General features: G+C 51.2%; 1 protein-coding gene across 4 annotated transcripts in view; it reads left to right on the top strand.

Moving 5' to 3' along the window:
• CTBP2 (C-terminal binding protein 2) overlaps positions 1-12573 on the top strand; it is a 290386-nt gene extending 277813 nt beyond the window's left edge. For all 4 annotated transcript variants that reach the window (XM_050305341.1, XM_050305342.1, XM_050305340.1 and 1 more), the window contains 8 exons: positions 962-1116; positions 2709-2853; positions 5901-6107; positions 7095-7309; positions 7717-7847; positions 8510-8637; positions 9325-9442; positions 10966-12573. In XM_050305341.1, coding sequence (XP_050161298.1) covers positions 962-1116; positions 2709-2853; positions 5901-6107; positions 7095-7309; positions 7717-7847; positions 8510-8637; positions 9325-9442; positions 10966-11146 — 1280 coding nt within the window. In that variant the 3' untranslated portion in view covers positions 11147-12573. The remainder of the gene's footprint in view (positions 1-961; positions 1117-2708; positions 2854-5900; positions 6108-7094; positions 7310-7716; positions 7848-8509; positions 8638-9324; positions 9443-10965) is intronic.
• The last annotated feature ends 96 nt before the right edge of the window (positions 12574-12669 follow it).

The raw sequence follows: 12669 nt of genomic DNA, 5'->3' as shown, positions 1-12669 counted from the left end.
TCGGTGATTCCTAATGTAATAAACACCCTTACTGAGTGGTAAAAGGAGGTCTAGGAATTTCTAAGTGACTTGTCCAAAAATGGACCAGTTAATTCCCAGCAGAGCAATAAATAGGGTATGAAAATGGACCTTCTGCAGCCCTTGGTGGTGATCAATTCTTTCCTCACCTCACCCTGGAGAATGATGGGTTTACAAAGTATGCTGAGCTGCTTTGCTGTTCCCACCATGAAACTTTTGGTAGTTGGTAATATATCAGAGTATAACCCTCTATGCTAAAGGGGTCTTCAGTGTCCTGCTCTTCCCATGATTTTCCACTAATCCTTTTTTAAGTAGTTCCCTGTTTGGACTTGTCTTTCTGAGGTGGTCAAAATAGTAAAGTCATTCCTTAAAGAAACAGATCAAGTGCCAGCGTGTGTCTGTGTAACGAAACCCCAGCCCTCCTGCAGTCGGGGAAAAAATGACTGTTGGCTTGAGTTTCACTCCTGAGGTGCCGAATATCCCGGGTGAATAGTCCAGCAGCTCTGGCATGAGATGTGGCCTGTGTCAGGATCGGCACAGTGGAGACACATCCTCAGGAAGTCACAGGTGGCTGGAAGAGGGTTGTCCATCCCTGTCCTGGGAGCAAGCCCCTCGGTGTGTCCTCTCCAACTGGGGCGAAACCGCAGCTGTGTTCCCAGAGAGAAATCTGGGCCATGCGCGGAACTTCACACGGCATCGCCATCATCCCCTGAAACTCATACAGGAGCATGGTGCTAATAATGCCAAGGTCATGGGTTCGGTCCCTGTGTGGGCCATTCACTGAAGAGTTGGACTCAACAACCCTCGTGGGTCCCTTCCAGCTCAGAGGATTCTGTGTTTCTGAAGCCCCTCATCTGACGCAGGATCCGCGCGCAGGTGCCGCTGCTGCCGGGGCACCTTCCCCGTGCCCCCGGTGTAAACTCCCTGCTCCCTCTGCTCGCAGGTATCCGCCCGCAGATCATGAACGGCCCCATGCACCCCCGGCCCCTGGTGGCACTGCTGGACGGCAGGGACTGCACTGTGGAGATGCCCATCCTGAAGGACCTGGCGACGGTCGCGTTCTGTGACGCACAATCAACTCAGGAGATTCACGAGAAGGTACCAGGGGAGATGTGGGGAGGGAGCGGTGGGATCTGGGATTCCTCTTCCAGTTCTTCTTCAAAGCACCGTCCAGGGCCTAAAGGGTCTCCAAGAGAGCTGGAGAGGGACTTTGGACAAGGGCCTGGAGGGACAGGAAAAGGGGAAATGGCTTGAAACTGCCAGAGGGCAGGGCTAGATGGGATAATGGGAAGAAATTCTTGGCTGTGAAGGTTCTGAGGCCCTGGCACAGGTTGCCCAGAGAAGCTGTGGCTGCCCCATCCCTGGAAGTGTCCAAGGCCAGGTTGGACAGGGCTTGGAGCGACCTGGTCTAGTGGAAGGTGTCCCTGCTCACGGCAGGGGGTAGGAACATGATGATCTTTGAGGTCCCTTCCAACCCAAACCGTTCTGTGGTTCTATGATTTTTGAGCAGAAAGTGCACACAGAGCCAATCAGCACACTTGGAGCCAATCAGCAGAAAACATCAACAGAAGCCAACTGCAGATTAAAATTCATTGAGGCTGTTTTAGAAGCCAGATGTTCTTTTGGAAAAAAAAAGAAAAAGTCGCCTTATCTCTTTGCATCAGGTTTTTTAGATCAATATTATTAATGTTTCTCATGTTTATTGAAGTCTGTGGTGCTGTTGCTGTGGCTTTGGGGACACCATCCCACCTGCAGCTGGTGGGTCTCTTCAGGTGCTGGGTGCACCTCTAGCAGCTCATTCCTCCCCAGCAGGAAGTGGGGATGGTTTGAACACCATTCAGGAAGATCTGTGCAGTGTGGATGAGTGTTCCTTCTTGGAACCTCAACTACCTGTAAATACTTCTCTTAAAAGTGTTTTTTGTGCACATTTAGATAACTCAAGTTGAGGTTTGATCAGACATCACTTCCATGATCTGGGACAGAGAGATACAAATAGAATCAGTGATGATTTTGCAGATAATAAATGTGGGAGAATGAGGATGGAGGATTTTGTGAAACATTGATAGGTGAGCCAGTCTTTGAGGGTTTGAGTAGTCTTGGGTTTCCAGAGCACTGAGGTAACTTATGATGAGCACTAATGAAGATCAGAATCTTCACTGAAGGGGACAAAGCACAGCCCTCTGTGACTGCAGCCTCACACAGAGCTTTTCAAGTCCTCTTGAAAACAGACAGGAGAGGTTGATGTGAACAGTGTGATGGGTGTCTGAACTACTGACATGCAAAAAGAGGTTGAGGTATGGTAAGTGACACACAGTCATGTTCAAAACCAACAGACACTGCTGCAAAACCTAATTCCTTGTTAAAAGCAGAGTTCCTGCTGGTTGGAAGCAGAGGGAATAGCAGGTAACCACATGGAAAAGGGTCCAGGTGAGCAGCAGGCTCCGTGTTCCTCTGCCTGGCCTACTCAGATATAGCATCATAATTTTCAGATATTCATCAAACCCATTCCCAAAGGTGTTGGTGGGTCACACCCTGATGGTTTTGGTGACAGTGGGAAGTGCTGGCTGGAGTCTGGCACTAGGTCAGCGGTAAAGGTGTACAATTCCCTGTATCACATCCCTGATTCAGGCGCTGCGGGTGCCCCTGCCAGGTGTGACCTGGCGGCTCCTGACCTCTCTGTTGTGTTGCAGGTATTAAATGAGGCCGTGGGGGCCATGATGTACCACACCATCACTCTGACCCGGGAGGATCTCGAGAAGTTCAAGGCCTTACGGGTCATTGTTCGAATAGGCAGTGGCTACGACAACATCGACATCAAGGCCGCGGGGGAGCTCGGTAGGTCTCAGCTCTGCACCCTCACTCCCTCCCATGTCCTCCCAAGTCTTCAAAAATCAGCACAAGCACTTGCTGCTCCCATGGGACTGTGCTGGCACAGTGGAGTTCCAGGCAGGGCCTCCCAGAGGTTGTTCGACCCCCACGAAAGGGGTTGGTTCAGCCCCTAAAATTACAGGTGCAGCTTAAATTTTGTTTGCACCTAGAGAATGTTATAATGAGAAAACTTGACCGTGAAGTGACCAAAGTGGTGCAGCTTTAGAAGGCAGCTTTTAGGCTCATGCTGTGTTTAGAACAGCCCCATCCAAGTTCCTCGTCCCTACTCTGTCCCTGGTTCCTGGTGTCCCCTCCTACCGACAGATATTTATACGGCAGTTCTATTTCTGGCACAGGAGAGTTGATACAGCCTTAGAAAAATTGGAGGAAGGGTGTTTTATTATATTTTGTTTATATTATATTATACCTCTTGGTCTGATCTGGTTCTCTGAGTCATGCCCACTCCACTGGGAAGGTGCCGTGTCAGGTGGTGGAGCAGGAATTGTGTGTGGGGTTGTTGCTGCCTCCTTTGCCATCTCATCAAAGGTGCCTTGAAAAGGGCATTTTGTGTGGGTCCATGTTGCATGAACTGCCAAAATCTGGAGGGTCACATTGTTAGACAGGGCCACCCAATTTCCAGACTGGCTGCACGGAGCTGAAGTGTATCCTTGATTTTAGCAGCTGAGTTACAATGGGCTTTGATCACCTGATTCCAAGATTCAGTCTATCAAGCAGCCCTGCAATCGTGTTTGGGATGTGTTGTATTAAAGGTTATCTCTGGGGAAGTGAAGAATAACAGCTATTTCACCTGAGCCGTTTTCCAGAGATAATTGCGATAAGAGAGTCTCAAATAGTCATTCCTAAAAAAGCAATTCTCAATATAGTGAATTGTTTTCTTTTTTTTTCCAAGAGGAGAACAGTGTCTTCCCAGTGTAATGGTTTCTTCATGTTTTTAACTCTTATTGTTATTATCCATTATAACAATGTTCTGAGGCTTTGAACATCAGGAAAGGAAAGATATAAAGAATAAAGTAATGGGATACTGCAACATAATCCTTCTTTTTATACTTGGCAAATTGGGTGGCCAAATGATGTGGCTTCAAGTAGAAAATGTAATGACTCCCCACAAATGTAGCGTAAAGTTTAATTGGTATTGCTTTCCATAAGGTGGATTTTAAGCTGCACAGTCAATAAATGACCGGTGTCTAAACACGGTGCCAGCGGCCACCGCGCTGCTGGGGCTGGGGGGCCACTCTGGACCCCTTAAAACACACCCCCAGAACGAGGTGCTGGGCTTGAACCACCCTCTGTGGGTGTTTATGGGGCACAAGAGCAAACACCAGTGTGAGGAGCTCGTGGGAAAGGCAGCCCAAGATGGTGTTTGAGGTCCCTTCCAACCCAAACCAGTCTGTGATTCTGTGATTCTGAGTGCTGGCAGGGTTGGTGAAGGGACCTTTGGCTGACAGGGAGCGCTGCCTGAGCTGCCCATTGCCCTCCAGCCACCTTCTCTCTTCCCTCCCTCTGGAAGCAACCCCGGCCTCTGCCTACAGACAGGCAGGAGCAGTTCAGGTGATACTCAGATGTGTGGTTTTCTTTGGGAAACCCTTGTTCCCCCTCTGTTGGGGACTCAGGCAGATGGGCAGTGTGGCTTCTGGGCTGCACTCAAATCCCTGACACAAATCAAAAGTTCCCTTCTTGGAAGACATGGGAATGTAAAATGAGACAGTGTCAGCTTTATGAGCTCGTGGCGTCCAGAGCATCCTGTCCTGTCACCTGAAGGGCACAGGAGGCAGACAGTGATTTCAGGGGATGATCACTGGAGTTTTTTCACCCTGTAGGGTCAGTCAGGTTTCCTCCCACTTTCCACAGGTCTTCCAAACAGCCACAGGGTGGAAAGCAGGTTTAAAAGCAGAAAAGCAGCTCCTGGGAGCAGGGATGTGGGGATGAGAAACAGATTTTGGATTTTGAATTAGTGCTCCTCACAGTGGAAGAGGATTTTCTGAATATCTTAGTCTGTCTTTATCTCCTAGTTTTTCATGGTTTCTACTCAAAGGCCCCAGTAAAGCACTTAAATACACATACATTTTTAAGGTGTGTTTAATATCATGTGAAATCTGGCCAGGTGTAAGCATGTGCTTAACTGCTCTGCTAAATAGCTGTGAAATTAAGCACAGCCTTGCACCCCTTACTGAGCCAGGGCAATGACATGGGAGGCATTTTCAGGGAATTTCATCCTCTTAGCTCCCAGTGGGACACGGTGGCTTAACATAAACCTTTTGTGGCGAAGGAAGAATAGTTCTGTCCTTGAGGCCAGGGCAGTGGGTGTGCAGTGGCAGTGCTGGGTTGGGAGAGCTCTTCCAGGGTGACTTTGCTTCCTGTGCTTCCCAAATTTTGGGAGAGTCTCCAGATTTCACGGCAGGAGCAATCAGTTCCTCCTGCAGGAGCGTGGGTGGGTGTTTGCGGTGGGCAGTGGCTGTGCTGGTGGTGCCAGCACAGGTCTTGCCATGGGGTGTTTTTAGAGGCCACTGTTTGGTGGGTGTTGGTGGAAGGGAAAGCTGGTCCTGCCACACTGAGCTGAGGCACCATCCTGCTCCAGGGCACCAACTTACTGCCCTCTAAATAATTTAATGGTGGAACAACCTTACTGTGGAAACGGAGTGAGTTCTCCCAGTGTGATTTAAGTCACCTTGAAGGTAGATGGAAGTAAACAAGAATCAGACTTTCTGTTGCAACACAAACCTTTGCTGCTGGAATTACTCCTGAGTAACTGAGATTCTGCACTGGTCCTTACTCCAGACAGACACTGGGGTGTAGGGGACCCCTGAGCATCACTGGTGGGTTTTGCAGAGATTTCAGGTTGCCACACCTAAACCATGCCCCGTCCTTGGAAAACATCGCTCCAAACGCTCAGAACGGTGCGCTGGTTGGGCGGTGGTAGGAGGTGGGTGTTGAATCCAGGATCCCTCTCTGTGCCTCGCTGGGCCGTGGCTGCAATTTGTGCTTCGCTTCCCCAGGAATCGCCGTCTGCAACATCCCGTCGGCGGCCGTGGAGGAGACGGCCGACTCCACCGTGTGCCACGTGCTCAACCTGTACCGCCGGAACACGTGGCTGTACCAGGCGCTGCGGGAGGGGACGCGGGTGCAGAGCGTGGAGCAGATCCGGGAGGTGGCCTCGGGCGCCGCCCGCATCCGGGGGGAGACGCTCGGCCTCATCGGCTTCGGTGCGTGGGACAGGGGCTGCGGGAGCGGGGTGTGCATCACTGACTGCCTGGTAGTGCTGCTGCTCTGCCCTGCGCAGGGGCAGGGCTGTGTAAAACAGTTTTTGTTTAAGTTCACCCACGACTGTAGAGTTTCAGCATCAGCTAATTAGTGCAAAAGGCTCATATGAGCATGTTTTGGTGGGCAAGCTGAGGCAGGGTGGGTGAGGTTAGAGCAGGAGATCCAGGTCTGTCTGGATGGACAACCATCCCAGCTGGTTGTCCATCCAGACACCCAGGCGATGTCCCCTGGTCAACCATGGATCTCCAGGGCACTGGGATGGATTCAGGTGTGTGCACACATGGGGGGATGGTGCTGTGCACCACCGACTAGGCATGGGCTGGGCTCCACACTGCTCCTACCTGGAAAAATGAACCGATACAGAAATAACGGAGGCTTGGCACTCCAGGCACATGGAGCTCCTGGTGGGAGCAGGCAGGGAAGTCTCCAGCAATGCTGCTGACATCTCTCCCCAGCACAGCAGCCAGAGCAGCCCTTCACTTCCAAGCCATGACAGCCATGCCCAATCAGCCAGCCCTCACAAGGGCTGACAGCCCTACCACGGACAAGTTGCCTAAAAAAGGATGCACTTTTTTCCTTTCCTTTTCAGGCTTTTTTTGGTAGACACAGCCCAGCAGAGGACTTGATGTCCAGAGCTGCACGTTGGGTTTTCCCCTCCAGCCCTGCATGTCTGTGGACGGTGCCTCATGTTGGAATGGCCATGAGCTGGCAGGGGTCTGATGGCCCCAAAAATTTTAACAGAAGCCAAGCACAGCCCTCCCTGTGCAAAGGGCATGGAGGGGGTTTGCTCTCCAGTCAACATCCATCCAGGGGCTGTCTGGGGAGCCCAGGTGGGGCACCCAGGGGACCCCCATGGCAGTCCTGCTGGAGGCTGGAGGGGAGCTGGGACTCAGGTTACCCAAGTCACTCTCCCTTTCCTCTGCCCACAGGTCGCACTGCGCAGGCGGTCGCGGTCCGGGCCAAGGCCTTTGGCTTCAACGTGATCTTCTACGACCCCTACCTGCAGGATGGCATCGAGCGGTCCCTGGGGGTCCAGCGGGTCTACACCCTGCAGGACCTGCTCTACCAGAGCGACTGTGTCTCCTTGCACTGTAACCTTAACGAACACAACCACCACCTTATCAACGACTTCACGATCAAGCAGGTAACTCACCCCGTGTGCACAGCCATGGGGAGCTCTGTGGTGGGCGAGCCCTGAGTGCCGGTGCTGGCCGTGGATCCCTCTGCTCCCAGAGCGAGCCAGTGCCTCAGTGCCTCCGAAATAGCTGTAGGCACCCAGCTCTGCCTCCACACGATGTTTACGGGGGGTAGTGTCCTGCCAGTCGTGAGCCCTGAGCCCTCCTGGTGTGGAGGGGATGGCAACAGTGGTTTTTGTTTGGCAGCACAAGATGGACTTCCCACAGAAAAACCACATGCACCGGGGTGGGGGTTGCTCTGGGGGTGGAGCACGGTCGCTTGGCACGAGAAGCAGGATGCTGTCCCAGCTGGAGGCAGCACCCCAGGGGTCAAGATGGGGTCACTGCTCCCAGCTCACTCCATCTCTCCCGGCAGATGAGGCAGGGAGCGTTCCTGGTGAACACGGCGCGCGGGGGGCTGGTGGACGAGAAGGCCTTAACTCAAGCCCTGAAGGAGGGACGGATACGAGGGGCTGCGCTCGACGTGCACGAGTCCGAACCCTTCAGGTAAAGCTCTGGCTTTACTGGGCCTGCCCTTGGGGTGGGGTCACTGCCACGGCATGGACAGGGCACCCAGCACCCACCGTGTGTCACAGCCCCAGGGGCTGGTTGTGACTGGGACTGCAACTTCTCCCACCACAGGAACATCTCAAGTACAGAGAGAGTGCTCCTACACAGGGGGAACCCCTTGTCCGCCCCCTCCCACCCTGGGCTGGGTGACCCACAGCCCGTCCCTCTGTCCCCACACTGCTGCAGACACCCCCAAGCATTTATTCTGAGCACGAAGACCAACCTCCCCATGGGTTGATTTTTGATCTCTGTTGGCTCTTTTTTGGTGCATTTTCAGTCTGAGCCCTTAACAGGAGCTGTCCTTCTTCCCTGGTGCTTCCATGGCCATGTGGCACATGTCTGGCACAACCCTGTCAGGCTCCTCCAGCCTGCGTGCTGCAGGTGAGGGGCCAGGGAATCATGGAATGATTTGGGATGGAAGGGACCTAAAAGATCATCCAGTTCCATCAGACCAGGTTTCTCCAAGCCCCATCCAGCCTGGCCTTGGAAGGAGTGTTGCATATGCAGGGGGCAGGCCACGAGCCTTTTGTTGTTCATATCATCTTTTACCTTCTCTTTAAACATAGATTAATCTTTCCTCTCTTTTCCCCTGCTCCCAGTTTTGCTCAAGGCCCCTTGAAAGACGCTCCCAATCTCATCTGTACCCCCCACACGGCCTGGTACAGCGAGCAGGCGTCACTAGAGATGAGAGAAGCTGCTGCTACCGAAATCCGACGCGCCATCACAGGTACCTGGCACTGGGGGATGCTGGGCTTGGCTCCTGTGTGTGCCTGGAATGGGAGCCAGGAGGGGCAGAGACAGGGCTTCACCCTGCCTGTGTCCCAGCAGGGGACTGGGAAAGGGATCGAACCACAATTTACTTCCCTGCAAATGAGCTGAGAAAACAAATTTTTTTGTCGTTTGGGGTTGGGTGAGGGTTTTTGTGGGGTTTTGAGTTTTGTTTGTTTTTAATTCATGGGACAAGGACGGGTATCTGTGACAGGAGAGAAAGGTACAGGGAAGCAGGGAATCTGCTCAGTACAGAGTGGTGCAGAGCACAGCCACTGCACTCCAAAAACAAATCTCAAGGCAGTGAAAGCACCTGTGCCCCAAGTCTTGCTGTTCTCTTGTCCTAAAAGTTTGCCTCCTTGAGAAGGTGGAAGGCACAGCTTCCTGTCTGCTTCCAAGGCAGTGGGCTCAGGGGAACAGCTTTCCTGAAAGCACAGGGTTGGGATTGAGGATGGGGAACTGGTCTCCAACCCTGCACCTCAGAATAGCCAAAACATCCTCTGGAAACAAGGGATATGAGACTTTTTTATTTCCCACCCATCCTTTATGCTAATAAATATAGAGAAATTATAGAAATTATAGTTTATGAGAAGGTGATAAGGCTGGGACCTGCCTGACACAGACCTACCTTTATCCCCAACTCCAGGGCGCATCCCAGAAAGCCTAAGGAACTGTGTGAATAAGGAATTCTTTGTCACAACGGCTCCGTGGTCAGTAATAGACCAGCAGGCGATCCATCCCGAGCTCAATGGTGCCACGTACAGGTAAGCAGGAGAACGGGAGTGCTGGAGCCGCCGGCAGCAGGGAATTGGGATCCCAGCTCCCAGCTGTACAGCGGCGGTGGAATCCCGGGTGGCACCTCCTGCTGTGCTCTCCTCCCTGAGGACCAGCTCTCGCACTGCTGGGGATGCTGCCTGATGCAACCACGGGGGTAAAAAGCCTCCCTGTTCCAGAGCCTGCATCCCGGTGGGCCGGGAGTCATTGTACAGTTCTCTGGAAGCGGGAGGACCCCCCAGACCCCTCCACAAGCCGGGTGTGGCTCCTGAACTGCAGGGACAACTGCAGATGTGCTCTGTGCTCCTGTCCATGCACCAGCTGCTGTGAGCCTGGCCCAACTTACGGGTTAATGAGCCGGGGAAAAAGCTCCAAATATAGGGCCCTAGTCAGGTGACCTAATTTCCACCTAAATCCGAGATTAAGGGTTACTACTTACTGCTCTGTTTCAGATGGCGAGAGGAGACATTAGGCATAAGGACTGAGCCTGGAGCATGGGCAGCCATTGCCAAAAATACTCTGAGATACAAAAAAAACCCCGTGGGGCACATCAGGTCATGTCACAGGCGGAGTCTGTCAGGAGTTAATCCTGCAGCAGAGCCCCAGGGCCCCAAGCAACTCCTGTGCCATCCAGGCCACAGGCAGTGAGCGCTCACTCGGACCAGCAGAACATCCAAACCTGGAGAAAGCATCCCCCTGGTCCTGCTCCTGCCTGCTCCGAAACACGTGGGCAGTGCCATTACCTGAGCACGAGCCTTGGCTTCCCAGCTTAACCTCAGTCTCTGCAGGGAGCTTCATCCTGGCTAAGCTGCTCAGGATCCACAGCTCCCCTGTAAGCTTTACCTTCACAGGCAGGTAAAACCTCCCTTCCTCTCCTGGCTTCCTGTTCCACCTTTCCCTAAGGCAGCAGGAGTACAGGGAAGTGCTGTGGTGGGGGCCTCTCATTCCCCACGTGTCCACAGAGCTCCAGAGGGTTCTGGCCTCCTTGCCCCCATATCATGGTTGTTCTTCTCCATTCCCCAACTCAGTATCATTTTTTGGAATAAACGTAACTCCTCCTGCTCCCGGACAGGAAGATGGACTAGATCTGACCCCACCCAGCTTTCAGCTGTGCTCTTCTGTTGCCTGAGGAAGATGCAGCTCACCTTCCACACAAAAGAGGTGTAGGTGTTCAAGGGTATTCCCACACAGGGATGACTGAGTCAGCACAGAGCACTGTGATGATTCCTTACCCGATCCTTCAAGGGAGAAAGGTCTCCCTGTGGTTCAGCAGCAGTTGGAAGGTACAGAACAAGCTGCAGCCCCGGTATGGTAGCAGAGGACACTCACCCAAGGCACAGCACCCCTGGTTAATGTGTAACTCTCCCTTGTAATTTCAAAGGAAGACCCTTCTAGGTGGCTCTGGAAGGAAAGTGGGATCTCTTTGCCGCTTGTTGTCTCCGTGGGTCCGTGCCGGGCGTCGGGTGATCCGCTCTGCCGTGACACACCCGCCTGTCTCTGTCCCCTGTCCCAGGTACCCCCCCGGGATGGTCAGCGTGGCACCGGGAGGAATACCGGCAGCTATGGAGGGCATCATCCCCGGAGGCATCCCCGTCACTCACAACCTTCCCACAGTGGCACATCCGTCCCAAGCTCCGTCTCCCAACCAGCCCACAAAACACGGCGACAACAGGGAACATCCCAACGAGCAATAGCAGATAATTTAAAAACCATTCAATAAACTTAGGACCAAGAGACATTGGAAAAGAAGTTATACATGAACTGAAAAAAAAAAAAAAAAAAATAGAAGAAGAATTTGATACGAAATTTGTAATGTTGATTTTGGACAGACGCATCATTGGTGTTCCAGTGTTCCCGACAAAGCGACAGCAGCCAAGACTGGGGAGAAGCCCTGGAGAAGTCACCTCTTACTGCAGCGCTGAAAACTAGGATGTGATACATTCATGAGCAACTTCTGTTATTGTGTGTTGAGTTTCCTTCATCTGTGCATCAATCACATGAATAAAAATAGATATTTTTTCCCCCCCTCAGTTCCTTGGGAAGGACAGGGCTCCTGCACGGTGCTCAGACCACTGAATTAAGCCATCTTTACAGAGTTAATGTAAGAGGAAACCATTATGTGGCTTCAGCCCTTTCCTTACTCTTGTGTCTGGTACCTCTCCTAACAGGAGGCAGCAGGTCCTGGCTTAGAAGTGGAAGAAAAAAGAAAAAAAAAAAAGAAAAATACTGCTACTACTATTCCTTTTTTTGCAGTCTCACAGGGCCAGTACCGTGTAACAGAAGTTCTCCTGCCAGGTTTTAAGTTCTAGCCATTCCAGCCGGGATCCGTGGGATGGGGAGGGCAGAAAGGGCTCCTGGCAACAGCCACTGCCCTCCCAGGCTAAGGAAAAAACCAAACTGCCAGTCTCTTCTCCGCCCAATACACTGAATAAAGTAGCTGTGCATCCACCTACGCCCTGCAATGATGCAAGAAAAATAAAAGAAAAAAAAAGAGAAAAAATAAAGAAAAAAAAAAAAGAAGAAAGTATTAAGTTTCACACACTATTTGTACTCAAATATATTTTCTCAGTTTTAAATCTGCAGCTATTTTATCAAGTGGAAAAAGTCTTGAGCTGGAAAGGGTTCAAGAATAATGTTGCATTTCCTTATGTCTCAGGAAACACTTTTTATGGTAACTTGTCAGACTGTCTATGAACAAAAATCCACTTTTTTAGACATTGATAAAAGTCTTCTTTTCTTCACGTGATATTTTATACAAGAACACTTCAAGATGTGTTATTAGATGTGACTGATTTTAACAAATCCTATTAGATTTGTATCAACTAGTTACATGTTATATTCATAGTCTTTTGTGAATCATCGCCTTTTTGTTTTTAAAGATGGCCTGTTTTGAGCCTTTGTATGGGTACATTCCTGTTTCTGTGACAAAAAAAAGAAGAAAAAAGGAAAAAAAAAAAAAAGAAATCTTGAGCTGTCCCAAACAGACAAAAAAAGAAACCAATGGCTATCAGTATGTTTTGTTTTAGTGTGTTACCGTTACTGTATTTGTTTGTTGTAAAGGTGGACATTTAGCGTTCAGTGCAGTTTTCAATAAAAAGTGATAAAATTTCTATAATTTCTGGAAGGCAAGAGCTCTCGCTGCAACCTGGGGCTTGAAGACACTGAGAGTGCCCAAAGGTACAGAAAATGTAAGTCTGGTCACACTTTGTGAGTATTT

The sequence above is a fragment of the Myiozetetes cayanensis genome, unplaced genomic scaffold (assembly GCF_022539395.1).
Source record: "Myiozetetes cayanensis isolate MyiCay16 unplaced genomic scaffold, myiCay2020 scf10, whole genome shotgun sequence".
Classification (NCBI taxonomy): Eukaryota; Metazoa; Chordata; class Aves; order Passeriformes; family Tyrannidae; genus Myiozetetes; species Myiozetetes cayanensis.
This window is presented reverse-complemented; position numbering and strand designations above follow the sequence as displayed.